At 43.3% G+C, this 21,946-nt stretch overlaps 1 protein-coding gene across 3 annotated transcripts in view; it reads right to left on the bottom strand.

The window, feature by feature from the left end:
* hck (HCK proto-oncogene, Src family tyrosine kinase) overlaps positions 1–20,179 on the bottom strand; it is a 33,345-nt gene extending 13,166 nt beyond the window's left edge. For 2 of the 3 annotated variants that reach the window (XR_014553564.1, XM_083656380.1), the window contains exons 1-6: positions 20,000–20,179; positions 7,011–7,147; positions 4,303–4,342; positions 2,602–2,695; positions 1,944–2,039; positions 416–519 (exon numbers count right to left, since the gene is read on the bottom strand). Coding sequence is in view for 2 of the 3 variants with exons in the window: in XM_083656380.1 (XP_083512506.1) it covers positions 416–519; positions 1,944–2,039; positions 2,602–2,695; positions 4,303–4,342; positions 7,011–7,139 (463 nt within the window). In the remaining variant the exon portion in view is untranslated. The remainder of the gene's footprint in view (positions 1–415; positions 520–1,943; positions 2,040–2,601; positions 2,696–4,302; positions 4,343–7,010; positions 7,148–19,999) is intronic. The other variant, XM_083656381.1, reaches the window with a different exon arrangement.
* Between the last annotated feature and the right edge of the window lie 1,767 nt (positions 20,180–21,946).

The following is a 21,946-nucleotide window of genomic DNA, read 5'->3' as shown; positions in this document are numbered from 1 at the left end:
TGACAAAGTAACTGGTATAATATTACTGAAATCCTATAAGTAATAAGTTATATTACTGAGTTACTGCTAAAAGTAATATGTAATATGTTACTTTTGTAATGAGTTACCCCCAACACTGATCACCACATCCAAATGGTACACACGATGAAACACTGCTACAGCACAGCTAAAGAGATGCTTGGTCTAAAGAAGCACAATGGACCGCGTGTTAACGCTGAACTGTTTGTTTATATATTTTATGTGTTTCAAAATATAAATAATATCATTTTGTTACATCTTGACATGTGTGCGAGATAAATATATAATATAATCCACTCCTGCCCACCTGACTCCAGGTTTTACTATCTCCTCTGTGGACTACAGTAACTACCCTGTTTCCCCCCACTGTACACAGTGTTGACTGTGTGGTCCTCACCCTTGGTGGTCTCACTGTCTCGGATCATGAAGGAGCCCGTTTTGTTCCCCGCGGCCAGCAGCTGCCTCTCAGCATCCTTCCTGCTCACGCCCTTAAAGAACCAGCTGACCAATCAACAGACAGAAACACACAGGATTCACATGGACACTCCTTACAGCTGACCAATCAACAGACAGAAACACACGGGATTCATATGGACACGCCTTACAGCTGACCAATCAACAGACAGAAACACATGGGATTCACATGGACACGCCTTTAACACAGACAGCAGGGCGAACGTTAACTTTGATCATGCCTCACTGCTAATATTGTTATGTGCCTTTTATTCAGCACCACTTTGTCACTTTGTCGAGCGATATTAACAACTACATCATACAACTGCTAGCCTACTAATAATAACCATTAGGCTACTGAGTCCACTGGCTAATATAACAATAGGGCCCAAGTCAGGGGCGGACTGGGATCCTAATTCAGGCTGGGCATTAGATACCAAGCAGGCCAGGCCGATACGGGCCGACGCGCGTGGGCCGTTTGAAGGGCCAATTTGGGCCGTTTGAAGCCCAATTTGGGTCGTTTGAAGCAAGATTTAGTGAATATAATGCTAACGCGATGATACATGTTACCTATTTGTTCACTAATAGAAACATCAATATTGCCTAGATAACTGCAAGTATAATATGAAGAAGTAAAACCAAAAACATGCCTCTGTACAAACGCTTCGCAGCAAACTTTATTTAAGGAAGAGTGATCAGATCGTGCATACTGCGTTATTCTCCACAGGCTTAAGAACTACACGTCATAACAATAACCATAATAATAAACATTGACATATTCTCAGTTTCATTAAACATCTTCCTGTTTAAGCAAGCCCCTAACATTAAAGACATGGTAGTGTGTTCTGCTCAAGCCCCAACCTTTGTTTCTGAAAAATTAGGCCAACAATGGTTTTAGTCTCTATAGCCTATAGCCAAGTGTTGAGCAATGCAAAACTCAAGGCTCCAACACAAGAGTCCAGAAATGAATGAGTGACATCATCACGGTGGCTCTGTCCATATTTTTATACCGTCTATGGTTCCGAGCTTCTGAGTCCAATTTTACAATGAGATGCACCCACTTTAACCCTGCAGGTGTAATTATTACTTCAGACTAACTAATAAAGTAATAAAACCACTAGTAAACCAGTAGGCGGCCACTGGCCTGCTGTTCAGTGAGTGGCCTGACTGCGGGCACACACAAAAAAAAAAAAAAAAAAAAAATTTGCAGGCCAGGCCAGGCCAGGCCACGGGCATCGGCCCGACGTGCCCGACTATGCAGTCCGCGCCTGGCCCAAGTAATGAGACCATGCTCTATTCAGATGGTTATAATAGCACCAAATGTTGCATGCTACCTCAGAGTTGACCTGCTGTGCGCATATGTAGCACATTTGGTTAAGGGAGGCCAATGACTTCCTGACTTCTCTTTTTTAAATATTAGGCCCCACCTACAAAGTTTGAAAGTGCTGTGAACATGAGTAGCCTCCACTCACTCTTCTGTCTCCAGTGTGTCTTTGGCTACATAATTACTGGGGATGAAGCCCTCCCGACCTGTACTGATTAACATGGCTCTCCACCACTCCCCCGATCTGCACAGAGAGAGAGAGAGAGAGAGAGAGGGGGGGGGGGAGAGAGAGAGAGAGAGGGGGGGGGGGGAGAGAGAGAGAGAGAGAGAGAGAGAGAGAGAGAGAGAGAATCAAATGTAAAACAATCTTGTCCACAAGAGCTCAGTAGCCAGCCGCTTCTTTTCACCTGACAGGGGGAAGCTTCACCGGTAGGACATAGCACGTGGGAGGATCACGCTATTCCAACCAGTTCCCCTCCCTCCGAACAGGCGCCCCTAACGACCAGAGGAGGCACCACTTCAGCGACCAGGATATTGCATGTTTTTGGTGAGGGGTTCCTATATGAAGGAAGCCCCCAGGGGGCAGGGGGAGAACATGCAACACACAGAAAGGCCCTTTTTGACGACCCCACCCGGGCGGTGGGCACTCAAGGACATGCGGACGGGCACGCACTCCTTCAGCGCTCACGGCGTCCCAGGTGGGAATCAAACCCAGGACCTTCTGGCTGTGAGGCGACAGTGCTGCCACTGCGCCACCGTGCCCCCCCCCAAAAAAATATTTGTCATGCATTCTGCATCATACTCACTCCTGTAAGATTTTGAGCTTGTCCCCCTTCTTGAAGCCCAGGTCTCCATCATGTATGGCCTCATAGTCATACAGGGCGATAGCAACGCTCTCTGCTTCAGGTGGAACAGAAGATTAAAATGGCTCAGTTGGAAACACCATCATGATTTACAATGTGAAATAGGTGAGTTATTATAACTCCACGTTCTGCCATGTTCATGTTTTCACCTCAGTCGAAGGATTTAGAGCCCGACCGATACTGGATTTTTGAGGCCAATGCCGATACCGATATTAGGGAGTTAAAGGAAATGCCGATATCGATATATCGGCCGATATTCTTACATCATATATACACATTATATTACACAATGTTTTTGCAATGATCCCTCAAATATCAAACACTTGACAAAGATGTGACTTGACATGACTTGAGATATGTAATGTAGGCAGGATATTTCGCAGCTCATCAATAAACTTTATTGTCCAAATTGACATCAATGCAATGAAAGAGTCAACTTCACTGAGAATTTAATAATTATAAATAATAACTAGAAATAGAAAAAACAGAAATAGAACAAATGTTAAATATAACTTGAGTTAAGAAAAAGGATCAAATATACACAACATGCTGTATAAAAAAAATATCGGCAATATTGCCCAACATATCGGCTGATAGCGATATATCGGTTATCGGCCAATATCGGCCGATAATATCGGTGGACCGATATATCGGTAGGTCTCTAGAAGGATTACATGGTCTTCTATGGGTTGAGAAAATGAGACTATCCCTTTCAAACCCTGTTGGATAAACTCAGACATGCATCGTGGCTGTTACATAGCCAGTGCTGCGGTGTCTTCAAAATGTTGACATTTTGAAGACACCGCAGCACTGCCTATGTAACAGAGATAACAGAGGCAGACATTGTTTGCGTGCGTGCTGTCTTCACCGCACGTGCTGCACTCGAGTATCAAGTGTCTACATGAATGTGTTCTAATACGCCCCTGCTGCAGTCAGCTAGCCTGGACTCTGACTTCCTGGTCTGCGTGGTAATAATAGCTGCGCGAGGCGAGTCTTCTGTGCGGTGTGAGGCAGCGGGAGAGGCTATCACTCTGAAGCCACGCACTCACTCTAAGCTTCCTCTCTCTCTATATATACTATACTACAATAGTATAATACACTATATCGTCACCCTCTTAAAATAATGGCCTAAGTCATTTTTATTTTTTGCCTAAATCATCTCTTCCTGATGCTGGCCACCTCTGGTAAAATGGCCTAAGTCCTTCATTGAAAAGATCATGCTGTTCCTACCTGGTAGTGCAATGGCCTATGTCAAGCGTGTGGCTTAGGCCGTTTTATTTTTGCATAAGTCAAGACAATGTGACTTAGGCAAAAATAAAACGGCCTAAGTCACACGCTTGACATAAAATGCAACTGTAAGTCAGGCCTAAGTCCGTTTTTTTTGTGTGCCTAAGTCACAATGGCATGTTCGTAGTCATCTAATCAGTCATCTAATCCTTTTATGTTACATAATTGACAGACAGTGTTATTTGTATGTCAGTAGTCATCTATTGTCATAACATTCTTTGTGGAATGATGAATAAATATCATATATTCTGTATTTGGTTCAGTTTTTTATGTTTTCTGAAAAACTTGAAAAAGTGACTTAGGCCATTATTTTAAGAGGGTGACCATAATACAAGCTTGAAGGTGCCTTAAACTTACCATCGGCGGAGTTTGGAGGGCCGTTGGATGGCATTCTGTTCTGTAGAGAAAGAGAGAGATATGGAGAGGAGTTCAGCTCCATTCCATCTTTTGTTTGTTTGTTTTCATTAGATTGACTACATTTTATTTGGATTCATTTAAATGCCATGCTCTTAATACAGGCATGCCCGAAAAGTCCGGCCCCGCGGGGGCCAATTTTAAGTGGTCCTCGGCCTGTCTCTCAAAATATACTATATGTGGCCCTCCACACAGTAATTGGTTAATCAAGCAAGTTCAATTCATATTTTTCCATTTACCTAACGATGACAGCACTATCACACAGTTTGTAGACAAGCACCAAGTAGGAACAACACAGGCAGAACTAATGTATTCAGATGGTAAACAAAATCTTTGGAGTACAATTGTATTCTATGTGATTTTATGTGATTTTTTGAAATAACCCATATGATGCAAGAAGCACCTGCTGGCCACAGCAGGTATTTTCACATGATCTAATCTGGCCCCCATTCAAAAAAGTGTGGACACCCCCGTCTTAATATGTTGATTCAACATAGCTGGAAAGGCAAGACTTTGCTGAGATGTAAAATTGTATTTCTTATTGACGATAAGATGTCCCCCCCCCCCCAGATTTTAGGGCTAGAGTGAAGTGAAAACAGCACAGTTGTTGATGCAATATTTTTGTGCACAATTTTGTATGATATAAAACCTCAAAATAAAGTTGATAAAAAAAGTATATTTAATATTGTTTTTTTTTTACGAGAATAGACTATCAAACAGAAAAACAAATTGATCAAATGTGAAAGAAAGGGCTGTCACATTTTCACATTTAAAAATGCCTTTTAACAGTTAGGTTTTTGAAACACTTTTAGCGTGAAACTAAAGGGTTTCCCAGTGGGTTTTCTCCACTGTAGAAACAATTTGTTTTCACCAAACTGCAGTTTATAGTGAGAAAGAGTTGTAAAAGGTGCAGAGAGCTATGGACATCATATTCACCTTATGTAGCCCCGCCCACTTGACCCAGTTGTGTTATGACTTCCTGTTCAAAACACCACCGTCTGTTTTACCTGCTCACTAGTACCAAAGAGCGTGGAAGGAAAGAGACGACACTCCGGCCATTTTTGGAAACAGAATGCGCCTCGCAGTGGTCAGCTGCGGTAGCGCTGGCCCCTAGTAACTCAACGGGAGTTGAACCTCGGGTCCTTTTCATTAGGTATTTATCTTGAAAAAACTAAACAAAGAAAACGAAAAATTTTGCTTAGTTTCCACAATATGGTTGTTGTTTTACATCCCTGCACTACACCACTTCAATCAAGATTTTTCAGTACGCCCGGAAAAGATGTGAATCCCCAAAGTTTAGAGTGTTCTCCCGTTGAGTTACTGTTTAGAGAGGCTGATTATAGGGGCCAGCGCTACCGCAGCTGACCACTGCGAGCCTGTGCGAGGTTCTTTTGGCGCTGTCACGCTTCCAAAAATAAAAAATGGCGGAGGCTGCTGGGCGCTGATGTTGCAATGGGGCAATATGGAGCTGTCATTTCTTTCCATAAAAGTTCTTTGCTAGTACTGTACTTTCACAGGAAGTGTCAACACAAATAGGAAGTAACTGGCTGACCCCTGTGTTGGAACATAAGGTGAATTATAGGAGAGGTTTCCGGCTCGAGTTTTCATCACTAGTCCCCCCCCCCCCCCCCGCCCCTCTGCGCTCTGGTTCTGCTTCTGTCAATGCGAAAACTGTCACTTCCTCTTTCCAGACCGAGGGCAACAGGGTGCGCGACAGTCAGCACACACATACAGGAAACAGTGACCAGAGGAAGCACACTTACATGCACATACAGTACAGCTAGTTTAGCCGTGGCACAGATCAAAGTCTACTGGCTATGCAAAGTCCCAGCGCCACACGGGAACAACTGTTACATCAAATCAATCATCTCTGCACTGGCTCCTGTGTTGTGCTACAGCTTCTGTCTTTCTGCCTTTTTACACTTTCCCCGTTTCTCTCTGTGTCACCAGCCCTATTCTATACCCTTGGCACTTACAGTCTGGGTTGTATAGGGTAAAAGCCTACCTAAAGTCAGTTTACTCCCATTTCTATTTACTGAATAGAGAGGCAAAGTAAACGTCACTTCCTGCTTCAACATTGTACCAGAGATTTTCTTCCGCCATTTATTTTCCCATAGACATTTCGTAAAATGCTTATAAAAAATAGTTTTACTTGGTCAAACCAAACGGTTCAGCTATATTTAGAATCTGGAGAGACCATAGAACATTTCACTCGGACCAAAACTAAAAAACAACAACATCGAAAAAATATTTCCTTTAAACCTGCATTTCTTTTAACGTTTTGGTCTGAGTGAAATGTTATGCGGTCTCTCCTGTTTCTAAATATATCTGAACCGTTTGGTTTGAACAAGTAAATCTGTTTTTATAAGCATTTTACGAAATGTCTATGGGAAAAGAAATGGTGGATGAAAATCTCTGGTACAGTGCTGAAGCAGGAAGTGACGTTCCACTTTGGCTCTCTATCGAGTCTACGCACCTTTTTAACCTGACTCAACAGCGAATTAAACAATTATAAATGTACATGATGAGGATAGGGTCGTTTAAAGAAAGAAAGAAAGCATAAATGAATATATATGGATTTTAAAAGTTATTTTGTGAGTTGTTTGGCTTATGATCACTGATCTTTTTTTTATGACTACATGAGTGCTTACGGCCTTGCTCGTGGCGTTTCCTGCGGTGGGGTCCTTGACGTAGTGCGTCGTCTGGCCGCGGCTCTGCTCCTCGTTGATCATCCCTTTGCCGAGAGCCTCCTGCTCCTTCTTGGAGCCCACGCAGCCCATGGTGCGGCCTGCAGGGGGCGCAGTGACAGAGACACAGCAAGCAGACAAAATTACAACTTTGAACCACGGCACAAAACAGCTTTTTTCATCAGGGGGTTCTTATATATGTTATAATGTTTCTTATAGATGTTGACACTGTCAGGAGGACTAGCCCTCCGAGCTAGCGCTACCATGTGTTTGTAGCGTACTGTATGCACATATCTTCAGATACAAACCAGATATGGTAAAAGAAAGATATAAACAGTGACATAGTGGAGGGTAAACCCAGCTTCTAATCTGTACACAAACTGAAGTTAGGCTAAGGTAGGATCTTAAAGGAACAGCTCACCCTAAAATCCAAAATTCATATATTCCCTCTCACCTGTAGTGCTATTTATCCATCTATATCGTTTTAGTTACCTGAGTTTTAGAGATATCTCCAATACAATGGAACTGGATGGCACTCGGCTTGTGGTGCTCAAAGTGCCAAAGAAATACATTTGATAAACAGCAATGTCTCTTTCCAGAAATCATGACCCGGTTACTCAAGATAATCCACAGACCTTGTTATGAGCAGTTTCATGGAGGAACTATTTTCTTTTGACCGAACTACACCCACTAGCTGCTAGCTAGTTCCTACATGAGACTGCAAAAGAAAATAGTTCCTACATGAAACTGCTCACAACAAAGTCTGTGCATTATATTGAGTAACCAGGTCATGATTTCTGGAACAATGCTGTTGAGTTTTTCAAATGTTTTTTTTTTTGTGGTTTGAGCACCACAAGCCGAGTTCCATTGTATTCAAGAGAAGGCAGACATCTCTGCGGCCGATATCTCGAAAACTCAGGCAACTATCCCAAAACTATATAGATGGATACATAGCACTACAGGTGAGAGGAAAAATATGTATTTTGGATTTTAGGGTGAGCTGTCCCTTTAAGGGAAAAAAGCAAAAATTATCACTTTTCTAAAATATACATAATTGATTTTTGTTCATATTGGTGGTTGTTTGCCTTACAACGATCACAGACTGCAAGCCATATTTCCCCCAGCGTTATTTACCACTATATTACTGCACCTTTCACTTTCTAGTGTATTGTGAAATATCTGATAAAAATATACGCCTACGAGCAGATAACAGTGGTTCAAGGTGTTAACTGAAAATTACCACTTGTGTTGCTACTGTTCAAGAAGAAGAATCATGATTATTAATAATAACCATGATGAATAATAACTTATTATTACTGCAGTTAAAGCAAAACCCATAATCTCAGAAATCTAAGTCATTGAGGCATTTTGCTCATGAAACAGTTGGATGGGGCCATGCGGATGGTGAAGACCGTGAGAACAACAATGATCAGATGGGTCAAGATCTATTGTTCCTGAGACCCACTTACATCCTACAAACACCATGAGATGATACTGGCAGGTGGCTGTCCATGAAGATAAGCCCGGTTAGTCTGACCCTATAGTCTAGATAGACATAGGGCTGCATGATTTTTGAAAAAATATCTAATTGCGATTATTTTTGACTGATATTGCAATTGCGATGTGATTTGCAATATCAGAGGAAATGATCATTTTTACATCAACATTCTCATTTTCATCTAAAAACATTCAAATGAGTATGGTGTGATCGAGTTTTTCCTGGGATGTGTCGGCCAGGACACATCTGCAGCACGGCAATATTTCATTTAAAATGGTATTTTTAACACACACATTTATCCGTTAACAAATATTGCGCCTCCTGCGATTTGGAAAGTTGCAGTATTGTGATTTCGATCAAATTTCGATTAATTGTGCAGCCCTAGATAGACATGAAGTGATGACGTACGAGACGGTGGGTCTGACCACGAGAGACTAGTCTGAGCCTTGTGGTCATATAGAGCTGCACATGTGTCTATTCTCTCCACGCAGCATGTATCATTAAAGAGAACACTAAATCAACCAACTGCCAACTTTATTACAAAATGATTCATCATACTGTCACCGCCTGCATTATTGTTTTTTGAATCTCAGTAAGCACTAACCATGGTGTTGAAAACAAAACTCATATCACTATCTGCCCAGCCACACTGTTCATTTGTACCATCTATGCTATGGAATGCTACTTTTTCTTAGTATCGTACTGTATATATGTGTGTGTGTGTGTGTGTGTGTGTGTGTGTGTGTGTGTGTGTGTGTGTGTGTGTGTGTGTGTGTGTGTGTGCGTGTGCGTGTGTGCGCACATGCATGCGTGTGTGTGTTTGTGTGTGTGTGTGTGTGTGTGTGCGCACTATCATGTACATGCGTGTGTGTGCAGTCCTATGGAACACATGTGTGTGTGTGCAGTCCTATGGAACACATGCGTGTGTGTGTGCAGTCCTATGGAACAGGGCGTTTGAAACACCGCTGAGATGGAAATCACTCAGACAGGGATTGATTGGAGAGCGAACAGAGAGGCAGTCTGTGTTGGGAGAGATCCACGCCTTCTTTTATAGCTCGTCTTGGTTGACAAACAGATGAGAGAGAGAGGAAGAGAGAGAGAGAGGAAGAGAGAGAGAGAGAGAGAGAGAGAGAGAGAGAGAGTTATCATCATCATCAGTATATAAATGGGAGCTGGGGCTCTGTTTGTTTGTCTGTCTGTCTGTCCCACTGATGACATCATCAGTTATGTTATCCCACTGTGACATCATCAGTGATGTCATAAATCCCACTGCGACATAATCAGTGATGTCGTAAATCCCAGTGATGTCATAAATCCCACTGTGACATCATCAGGGATGTCATAAATCCCACTGTGACATCATCAGTGATGTCATAAATCCCACTGATGAAATCCCACTATGACATCATGAAGTATGCCATCGAGGAGCAGCCAGGCAGTATGCGAGCTGCAGGGCCAGCGGGGCGAGCCTAGGAATCGGGCGAGCGAGATGCCTGTATAAGTATAGCACTGTATAACTCTCCACTCTTCACCTCTCAGGAACAGATCATTGTACATGTTGTGAGGAAGTGACGTTTCTCAGTATACAGAACAGCTGCTTATTGGCCCCAATAATCATTAACAGCTTACTATGATTTTAAAGTTCATTGTCAACTTGCTGGGAACCAAAACTTCCTCAAACCAAACAGTTCAGCTATATTCAGAGACCATAGAACACTTCACTTGGACCAAATCGAAAAAATATTTTCTTTTTTAAAAGAAACTATTTATATAACTATTATAAAACTATTTTTATAAGCATTTTACGAAATGTCTATGGGAAAATAAATATCAGCAGGAAGTGATGTTCCACTTTGGCTCTCTATCAGGAACTAAAAACATGAGACCTGCAAGTGGGGTTGGTCAACCTCACATAAGGCAGATGGGGTCAAAGATAAGGACTATAGACGTTTTTAACTTAAAACATTCTAAATTGAACTCTAGCTCACTTCCTGTTCGAATACAGACGGTTTTAACTTGACAACAAAAACATTCTAAATTGAACCCCAGCTCACTTCCTGTTACAGTGTTTGCTATGGACAGAAAAAAAGAAGAAGAAGAAGCAGAGCGGCACTGACAATTCCGTGAAAACCGCTCTTCATCGAGGCCTTTTGGATATCCAGTTTGCAGGGTATGTATCCACAAAGCTCCAACCACCTCAATGCCCTGGACTCTGAGAGAACACACCTCGTGTCGCACTGAATTAAAGTGTCTCGCCACCTGGGACTTTTCATCATTCTTCCTAACGCTACTCTTAAAAGTAGCACTTCGAAAGGTAAACAACAAACTTGGTTTTACAGGAAATCCTGCTCTTAATAAAAAAAAACGTCTTACCCGAGTGTGGATGTCAAAAGGACTCACCTCTAGATCATAGCATTATGATTATGAAGCACTGGACACGGTTACGACAAGGAAAATTACGGTTAGGCACATTGGACAAAAGGTGTGAAGAAGGGCGTGTGTTAGCAGTCAGCTCTCACTAACACATCCCTCAAGTTCCTCGCCCGCTTAGGAGCAAAAATGGGTGGGGTGGCTTGACACTTGGGGGTCAGTACGTCAGTATGTGCCAATGTTTCAAAAGACATCTTTTTTTGTCCACAAAGTGGTGACACAAACAATATTAGAATCTGTTTCGAAAAGGTCGTCGCTAGTCATGGAAAATGTTTCGTTTGAGCAGTTAGCCACAGGAAGTTCCTGTGTTCTCTCGCTGTCCTGTTCAAAAAGAATGGTGTAAACGTGTTTGCTTCCTTTTCTCTCTGTTCAAAACCTTGTTCCTCTTTAGATTGGCTGATCAAAGGAGCGCCAGTTTCTTTTCACACACTTTTGATGTTCATTTGAAACCTGGCCTGCGATTCGTGTCCCACGTGAAACCTTTGCCCTGTCACACGTCACCTCTGAGGTCACATGACCTGACTAAGAACCAAACTGGACACCCTGGGACTTAAAATAAGCACAGCAGCCTAACTATTCAGGTGTTCCGCTGCCATCGAAACTCTTTGAGAGAGCATGTATATGACTTATTATATCCTACTACTATAATTGGGGAGCTGCATGCGTGTACAGTATGTCTGTCTGTCTGTCTGTCTGTCTGTCTGTCTGTCTGTCTGTCTGTCTGTCCGGAGTTACAAGGCACACCGTTGCTCAGATCACCTATAAACTTTGCTGAAACACTTTTCAGTGGTCTGGCATGAAACTGGCGCTGGATTTCTTTTTTTTTTTGCACCCATAGGGGGCGCTATGACAATGTTTTAGATTTCAAATGACTCGCACACATTTGCTCCGAGCCTCCGATCGCCTCCAAACTCGAGTAGTGCGCTTATAGGGGGACCTGACGGAGTGCAGTGCCGAATTTCGTGAACGAAATTTTGTGAAACAAAAATGTCATTAAGAAAATTCGGACAGTGCCACCTACTGGCAACACAAAAAGTGTTTTATCTCGAGAACCGTTCATCCAATCGACTTCAAACTTAGGGAGCGCGCTGCTGCGAACCCCAATGAGTATGTGCCCATTTTCAGACACGCACATAGTCATAGCGTCACCTACTGGCAACACAAATAGTGGTTTATCTCAAGAGCTGTTCATCCGATCGACTTCAAACTTGGCGTGCGCTGCCAGGAACCCGGCGGAGTGCGGTGCCAAATCTCGAACATGCACAGTTATAGTGCCATCTACTGGCAACACAAAACATTTTTTATCTCGAGAACTGTTCATCCGATCGACTTCTAAATTGAGGGGTGTGCTGCTGGGAACCCGACAAAGTGCAGTGCCAAATTTCGGCATGAGTTTGGTCACACCCAAAAAAAAAGTGCGCCCATGGCGCATCGTCTCCAGAGTCTCCACCCTAGAAATGACCGTGTAAAGAATTAGCCTTTACAATTAACATAATAGCCAATTATATGACTTTGAAAAGTTCAATTCAAATTTGTAAACATGAACAAATCATTCCAAAGCTACGACGCTCTCAAACATGCCAGCGTTTCTTCAGGAGACAATTCCTGGAGCCGCTGCATAGACAGTGAACGGTGGAAGGCCTGTCAGCAATAAATCAGGTGAATTCTGGCTGGATTTTCCTCAGATGCAAATTCATGGGGCTCTGAACGGCTGCCATGCTGTGTCTACCTGCCATGCTGTGTCTACCTGCCATGCTGTGTCTACCTGCCATGCTGTGTCTACCTGCTATGCTGTGTCTACCTGCTATGCTGTGTCTACCTGCTATGCTGTGTCTACCTGCTATGCTGTGTCTACCTGCCATGCTGTGTCTACCTGCTATGCTGTGTCTATCTGGTATGCTGTGTCTACCTGCTATGCTGTGTCTACCTGCCATGCTGTGTCTACCTGCTTGGCTGCCTCCAGTCAGAGCTGTATAATAGAAGAGTTGCGACATCTCCAATGGACCAGTTTTTTTTTCGCCTCACAAAAGTTCCCAGAAGTAAGGTTATGGATTAAGCAGCGCTGTCGAGTTGCATCAAAATGGACCATTTGTGATGTACTTTGAAAGGATCAGACGTTTCAATAATCAAAGTGTATATTACCAGCTTTATTTTAGCATTCAAAACGTAGTGCGAGCCCCCTCCTGGCTATTCATTGGCTACTGAGTCATGCATTTTGGACCTCCGCTGGCGCTACTGTCTTACTAGATTGCTACTGTGCCCCCAGTACATAACCACAACATCCCCAGCCAATCAGATTCAACGACATGTGACCACAACAGGATATCAGAGAGAAAGAGAGAAAGAGAGAAAGGCTATTACTGTCGTGGTCACATGATACACGTACACAAGTACCCCCTCCCACACACACGCACGCACGCATGCACGCACGCACGCACGCACGCACGCAGACACAGACAAAGACAAAGACACAGACACACACACACACACACACACACACACACACACACACGCACAGCCCCAGGCTTAAACCAGCCACTTTGCATTGGAAAGTTACTTATCAATATAAGGGCCGAGGGTTCTGGATGGATGGGCTTCTCCATTTCTGCCTATTCACCTTATTCTTTGCCCACACATGGACGCTTCCGCATTACGTCATTTCGTAATAGTATTTCCCTTTTAGACTTGCCAAAAACCCCGCAGGCAAGATGGCCGCCCACACTCCCCTCCTAAACTGGCAGAATTACTCCCCCATAAACTAACATATCTTGGCCAATAAGTATGTAACATACAAAATAAAACAACCCGTAATACCTTAATTTTATGTAGAATGCAGAGGACATGTAACTGTTTAATTAAACTTGCATTCCAGGAATATTGTGCTCTAAAGATGACGTTAGTGGCTCGAGACTGTTTCGTCCTGAAACCCACACGTTTTGCGCCAGCGTAACCTATGTGGGATTCGAGACAACGCATCCGAGATAGAAAACGTTATAATATATGGTAGCCACGTTATAAACAACAAACTAATGCTGGTGATCCGTATGGAAACAGTGTTACTCGAAATGGTTAAAAGTTATATCAATTTGGTCATTCAGTGGCATTTTACTGCCATATAACATAACTAACTAGCGGCTAATATTAGCCACAGTAGGCAACTAGCGCTGAACCGGAAGAACAAATACGTTTGCGTTGAACGCGGAAGAGAGAAAAAGTGGGCGTGGTGAATAAGGTGAATAGTTGTTAATGCACACTGCACTGTACGGTACAGTATGAGTTCTGCACACTGCACTGCATGGTACAGTATGAGTTCTGCACACTGCACTGCACGGTACAGTATGAGTTCTGCACACTGCACTGCACGGTACAGTATGAGTTCTGCACACTGCACTGCACAGTACAGTATGAGTTCTGCACACTGCACTGCACAGTACAGTATGAGTTCTGCACACTGCACTGCACAGTACAGTATGAGTTCTGCACACTGCACAGTACAGTACAGTATGAGTTCTGCACACTGCACTGCACAGTACAGTATGAGTTCTGCACACTGCACTGCACAGTACAGTATGAGTTCTGCACACTGCACTGCACAGTACAGTATGAGTTCTGCACACTGCACTGCACAGTACAGTATGAGTTCTGCACACTGCACTGCACAGTACAGTACAGTATGAGTTCTGCACACTGCACTGCACAGTACAGTATGAGTTCTGCACACTGCACTGCACAGTACAGTACAGTATGAGTTCTGCACACTGCACTGCACAGTACAGTATGAGTTCTGCACACTGCACTGTACAGTACAGTATGAGTTCTGCACACTGCACTGTACGGTACAGTATGAGTTCTGCACACTGCACTGCACAGTACAGTATGAGTTCTGCACACTGCACTGCACTGTACAGCATGAGTTCTGCACACTGCACTGCACAGTACAGTATGTGTTCTGCACACTGCACTGTACAGTACAGTATGAGTTCTGCACACTGCACTGCACAGTACAGTATGTGTTCTGCACACTGCACTGTACAGTACAGTATGAGTTCTGCACACTGCACTGCACAGTACAGTATGAGTTCTGCACACTGCACTGCACAGTACAGTATGAATTCTGCCTGGACTGCTGGACTGAAAGCAAGCTTGTTGATACATTATATCCCTGCGCCAAAGAAGACAAATCCAGCCACATTCATTTCACCTGCCAAATAAAGTGGGTCTGCTTCTGAATGCTGCTGCACAGTGGCATTGTTTGTTTGGAAGATTCAAATGTTGCCCAAGAAACACTCAACCAACCAACCAACCAACCATGAATGTTGCGTAATTTGAAAAGATTTGAGGGTCTTTACGCTTTCACAACAAACATGTCGGCTCAGCTGCAGTACTCAGGCAAGATAGATGCCAGTGATGCATGATGGGGGATTTTAACAATGGCCGCCCACTAAATGTGATGTAATATTGGCATTTCTTGCAGTACAGTACACAATGCAAAGTCAATTTCTGGGATAAACTTCCCTGGGATTTAGTACTATTGTGGCTTAGGTTTAATGGACTATATAAGATCATTTCTTAATATCTTTATATCCTTAAACCTCTTCTGTTTGACACAATATAGCCTCAAAGTGTTAAGGGAATGCTATTCATAGTATTCCGATGATGTCATAAGCTGTTTTCCTACAAATATGGCGCTACAATACACACAGCCCATTGGCTGTAAGTGTCACTTGATTGTAATCACCTGTTAATTGATCACAATCACCTGTTGTTTTCCTACCAAAATGGCCGTGTGGCGATGTACTGTAACAGAATACTATCAATAAGGGGTTGTGTAAGATATGTAAAGGTATTTTGACTGGAAGGCCTGTCTACAGTATGTTTGACTGTTTATGACAGGCATGTCACGCGGACTGATTTTAAGCGGCCCTCTGCTTGTCTCTCAAAATATACTATATGTGGCCCTCCACACAGTATTGGTTAATCAAGCAAGTTCAATTTGCATTTTTTCATTTACCTAACTGTGACAGCACTATCATACAGTTTGTAGACAAGCACCAAGTAGGAACAGCACAGGCAGAACTAATGTTTTCAGATGGTAAACAAGATCCTTAGAGTAGAATTGTATTTTACGTCTGTTTTTTTTAAATAACCGATATGACGCGAGAAGCAGTTGGCCCCCCGGGTATTTTCACATTATCTAATCTGGCCCGTATTCAAAAAAGTTTGGTTTATGATTTCAACCCATACAAACTCTAAAATGAAGATACTGCACAGACATCTGGAAGAAAACACAGAGAACAGAAACTAGTCTGGTTTAGTCCAGAATTTAGACTCTAGAATCTAGAGTCTAGATGGAAAACACATAGCGAAGAGAAACTAGTCTGGTTTAGTCTAGACTCTAGACTCTAGATGCAAAACACATAGAGAAGAGAAACTAGTCTGGTTTAGTCTAGAATCTAGACTCTAGATGCAAAACACATAGAGAAGAGAAACAAGTCTGGTTTAGTCTAGACTCTAGACTCTAGATGCAAAACACACAGAGAAGAGAAACTAGTCTGGTTTAGTCTCTAGACTATAGACTAGATGCAAAACACACAGAGAAGAGAGTCTGGTTTAGTCTAGACTATAGACTCTAGATGCAAAACACACAGAGAAGAGAAACTAGTCTGGTTTAGTCTCTAGACTATAGACTAGATGCAAAACACACAGAGAAGAGAGTCTGGTTTAGTCTAGACTATAGACTCTAGATGCAAAACACACAGAGAAGAGAAACTAGTCTGGTTTAGTCTCTAGACTATAGACTAGATGCAAAACACACAGAGAAGAGAGTCTGGTTTAGTCTAGACTATAGACTCTAGATGCAAAACACACAGAGAAGAGAAACTAGTCTGGTTTAGTCTCTAGACTATAGACTAGATGCAAAACACACAGAGAAGAGAGTCTGGTTTAGTCTAGACTATAGACTCTAGATGCAAAACACACAGAGAAGAGAAACTAGTCTGGTTTAGTCTAGACTCTAGACTTAGATGGAAAACACATAGAGAAGAGAAACTAGTCTGGTTTAGTCTCTAGACTATAGACTAGATGCAAAACACACAGAGAAGAGAGTCTGGTTTAGTCTAGACTATAGACTCTAGATGGAAAACACACAGAGAAGAGAAACTAGTCTGGTTTAGTCTAGAATCTAGACTCTAGATGGGAAATCTAAAAATAGCTGAAAAAAGAAAGAAGTGGAAGTAAAGATGAAGTAGCCACACAGAGCTAAATTAAGACCAGTTTTTTTTTAGACCCATCAGTTATGCTACCGTAAGATAAATGGAAGTATTGTGCTGACTATTACCACATTCATGAGAACTCGGACTGCTGGAAGTTTCAACTGGGAACCTCGGCCCCAGCAGGCATGTTTGCGTTCACGCTGCACTTCCCTTTCGGGGGGAAAACACAGGGAAAACCCAAGGGGGGTTCTGGGAAGTGGAGGCGGTAATGCAACATTTTGTGGATGAGATGTGTGGATATGACGTCAACTCGGACAAAGCGGAGCTTTGAATGATACCCGAATTTCCGAGCTGTAATTCCGGGCTGGACGACGTCACTTTTTACAAGGTCGGAACCCATTTTTTCCGCTGGTCCGAGTTGTCTTGAACGGGGTACATAACCTTCACTTCATCACTTTTTTTTAAATCACTTTATAAACTTGATCAATCCTTCTGCACGTGTGCAACAAACTTTGCATGTGAATGTTAAAGGGGACCTATTGTGCTTTTCCATATATTTTGTGTCATACTGTATATTATTATACTGTATCGTGTTATAATGTTGCATGTTCATATTACGGTTTTTCCACAATTGTTAAGACACAAAAAGCAAAAATTCGGCACAATTTGCACAACCTTCACTTCATGTACCAATCGCTCGACCCAATTTGGCACTACTTCACACTCCCTTATCTGCATTAGACTCTTTCCTTCTTTACACTGTGATGTCAATTACACATCACCCTGTTGTCAAAACACTACACACAATGTTCAGTTGTTGCACACACTTCTCAAGTCAAATCTCAAAGCATCGACCTACAACACACAAATAGTCAAATCTCTAAACATTCAGGTCTATTGAGCAATTTGCAATCAGGACTGCAGCATACTGTAAAAGTGCCTTGAGCCTCTGTTTTGTTTGGTGAACAATGGAGAACTTTGCAGAAAGAGACAACCAGAGAAGGTGAAATAAAACTTTTTTTGCATCATATTTGTGCTGTTTTATGTTTGACTATGAGAAAAGTAGGCCTACACTGAGACATTTTACAAAAGGAGAAATGGCTCATTCTCATTGTCATTCATATGGTGTGTTCCATTTCTATGATTGTGTTTTCAATTTTGCACTTCAGTGTGCTGTAAATGCTTGGCAGTGTGCAGCAAATGCTTAGTTGTGTGTACTCAATGAATGTGGTATGTGTGTGTCATTTGAAAATATGGCTGCGTGTACCAAATGAAAACACCAGTTCCATTTTGTGAACAGTTACTAAGAGATTTGATGTCATCTTGCAAAGGGAGTGTCAGGTTTTGCATTGTGTGTGTGAGGTTTTCAGTTGTGTGTGTGTGCAGTTTTGAGGAAGCCGTTATTGTTTTGAGAAACGTGTGTTAACAATTGTGAAAAACTGTAAACGTGCCCAACGTTTCAACTAATGAGGAGCACAAACCACAGGATTTGAACGAGATGTGATTACCTTATATGGTCATTGGACAGTTGACCCCCTGCACAGTTAAACCACACCCTCTTTGCAACCTGATCTCACACATGAAATGACCATGACCTCTTACAGTAACAGCGCATTCCGTGGTGATGTCGCAGAATGTGTTAAAATTCAGAGCCGGGACCACCACGATCTGGACCACGATCTGGACCACGATCTGGACCGTCGGGCCCATCTGAACCTAACGACAGTCTGAGGTTTAAGTACTGTAGCAGGTCAAAGTCGTGCTAGGAAGAAGGGGTGAGAGTGGTGGACCCGACGGGCGGTCCTCGTGACTTTTGCGTAACTTCTTCTTCTTTGGTGTTTTATGGCAGTTGGCATCCTTTATGTTGCATTACCGCCTCCTTGATTTATCCATCCATTTGTTTGCCTACATTCTGTATGATTCTTCCTCTCATCCCCGATCATAAATCCACTTTCGGGTCACAAAAAGCGCTGATTCGAACCCCGACCCAAACCACAACTCTAACCCCAACCAAATTGCTTTTGTTGCCTAAAGTAAATCCAACCATGGTTTTACTTGCCTAGTAAACCCAACCAAGTTTATTTGCTTGCCTATAGTCTTAACCGGCGATTCAAGCCGTGCCACAGACAGACCTGACACCCACAGACACCGCCCACTTTGTCAATTTGAACAGACCCTTTACTGCCTTTAGCTACTTCTGCTCTCACTCACAATGTCAATATGTGATCTGTATAGTTTTTGAGATATTAACATTGGTTTGACACTAGTGTTCCACTCTTTTTCACAGTAGTAGCTTATGCTGTCAGCTAAAGAGACAGGATCTAAAACAGGTTGTTTGAGGCTACTGAAGTGAGAGGCTACATAAAGGGACAGTATAGGTAGCCTATATAAGCTACAAGATAAAGACGGAGTGGTTTGAACTGTGAATCATGCAAAGCTACTCTAGTGGAGTCCCAGAATCAAATAATAATCAAATATAGAACTGTACATTTGCATAATAATTCATTATAATTCAAGCACACCGAGTGCTTTGAAGGTTTGTTTCAACCCAAAAGAGTTAAGTTCCTCTTTTTGTCAAGTTAGACCTATAGGCCTACCGAGCAATGAGCATCATTGTAAAACGAGACAATAAACATGTCCATTTGTGATTCAACTATGTGATTCTCCCACGTATCGAATGTAGACTATAGCGTGCACACATAGCCTACTTTCATATCATTGATATCTACTCCTACAGTTACAGTAGGCTACCCTCCCCACCTGCCCACCCCACCCCCCCCAACCACATCAGGCAAAACAGATTCTAAATTTACCTCGTTTCAAACGGACTCTTCACCAAATATCTCTGTAGTTGCTGATGATCCTCTAGAGCCCTTTGACTTTGTACAGAAAATCCCTCATGTCTTCTTACGTCGCCTCCATCCTGGTAGGACTTCGCTGCGGGTGGGTGGTGGTGGTGCCTGGTGGTGTGGACTTAAACTGTGGACGGTGCGTCGTCGGGGCGCGGAGAGGCGGCACTTCACTTTGGACGAGGAAGTTTGATGTGAGCGAGTGGTTGAAAGAGGAACAAGCTCTGTCTGTCTCTGCCTTCACGGCACGTCAATCACACTCTACTGTTTGTTTCAGAGGAGAGGAGCGATGGCCGGACAGAGAGGAGGAACAACACCTGCTTCTCGCTTCTCAGATCAGCGATCTAATGTAATGATGCTTTCTGGTGCGGAGCGCACAAAGCTACAGCGCGTCCGGTCGGTGCGCCATGAATTGGCACGGTGCCAAATGGCACCAAATATCTAGATTGTAGTGAGGCTGAATTAACCTAAAACTTATTTTATAAACCTTTATATAATTATATATATAGGCTCTATATATATATATATATATATATATATATGTGTGTGTGTGTGTCTGTGTGTGTGTGTGTGTGTGTGTGTGTATATATATATATATATATATATATATATATATATATATATATATATATATATATAGGCATATGTATGTATGTGTGTATATATATACATATATATATATATGTATATATATACACATATATATGTGTGTGTATGTATATATATACATACACACACATATATGTGTATATATATACATATATATATATATGCTACACATTGTTTTTCATTTATAGCGGTGGTTGGAGGTCATAGTTCACCCATCTTTTCATTTACCACTATTCCACTGGTTAGGGCCTCTGTTGCATGACATCACGAGGAGTCTATAAATAGCTTCTGAACATTTTTCTTCCCAAAGCCAAAAGTTGAGTCTGTAACAGTTACTGTAACTGTTACTAACTGTTACTAACTGTAACAGTTAGTAACAGATGTCTGGGTTGGTTACTTTGTGCCCCAGCATAGTAAAGGCTCATTAGATGGAGGAGTGGAAGGATGGGAGGAAGGGGAGGTGGGGGGGGGGGGGGGTGGAGGTGGATTGGGGGAGTGACACGTTTCCATGGTATCCACCACGACGACAACTCTAACATGTATTCAAATGATAGTTTGACAACATGTCAGGCTGTGTGCTGTGGGTGCAGGGAGCAGAGGGCAGGCGTGTCAGGCTGTGTGCTGTGGGTGCAGGGAGCAGAGGGGAGGTGTGTCAGGCTGTGTGCTGTGGGTGCAGGGAGCAGAGGGGAGGTGTGTCAGGCTGTGTGCTGTGGGTGCAGGGAGCAGAGGGGAGGTGTGTCAGGCTGTGTGCTGTGGGTGCAGGGAGCAGAGGGGAGGTGTGTCAGGCTGTGTGCTGTGGGTGCAGGGAGCAGAGGGGAGGTGTGTCAGGCTGTGTGCTGTGGGTGCAGGGAGCAGAGGGCTGTGTGCTGTGTGGGTGCAGGGAGCAGAGGGCTGTGTGCTGTGTGGGTGCAGGGAGCAGAGGGGAGGAGTGTCAGGCTGTGTGCTGTGTGGGTGCAGGGAGCAGAGGGGAGGTGTGTCAGGCTGTGTGCTGTGGGTGCAGGGAGCAGAGGGCAGGCGTGTCAGGCTGTGTGCTGTGGGTGCAGGGAGCAGAGGGGAGGTGTGTCAGGCTGTGTGCTGTGTGGGTGCAGGGAGCAGAGGGGAGGTGTGTCAGGCTGTGTGCTGTGGGTGCAGGGAGCAGAGGGGAGGTGTGTCAGGCTGTGTGCTGTGTGGGTGCAGGGAGCAGAGGGGAGGTGTGTCAGGCTGTGTGCTGTGGGTGCAGGGAGCAGAGGGGAGGTGTGTCAGGCTGTGTGCTGTGTGGGTGCAGGGAGCAGAGGGGAGGTGTGTCAGGCTGTGTGCTGTGGG

This window comes from Poromitra crassiceps (assembly GCF_964638095.1).
Source record: "Poromitra crassiceps genome assembly, chromosome: 20".
Classification (NCBI taxonomy): domain Eukaryota; kingdom Metazoa; phylum Chordata; class Actinopteri; order Beryciformes; family Melamphaidae; genus Poromitra; species Poromitra crassiceps.
The sequence above is the reverse complement of the archived record's forward strand: the minus strand, read 5'-3'. Positions and strand labels throughout refer to the sequence as shown.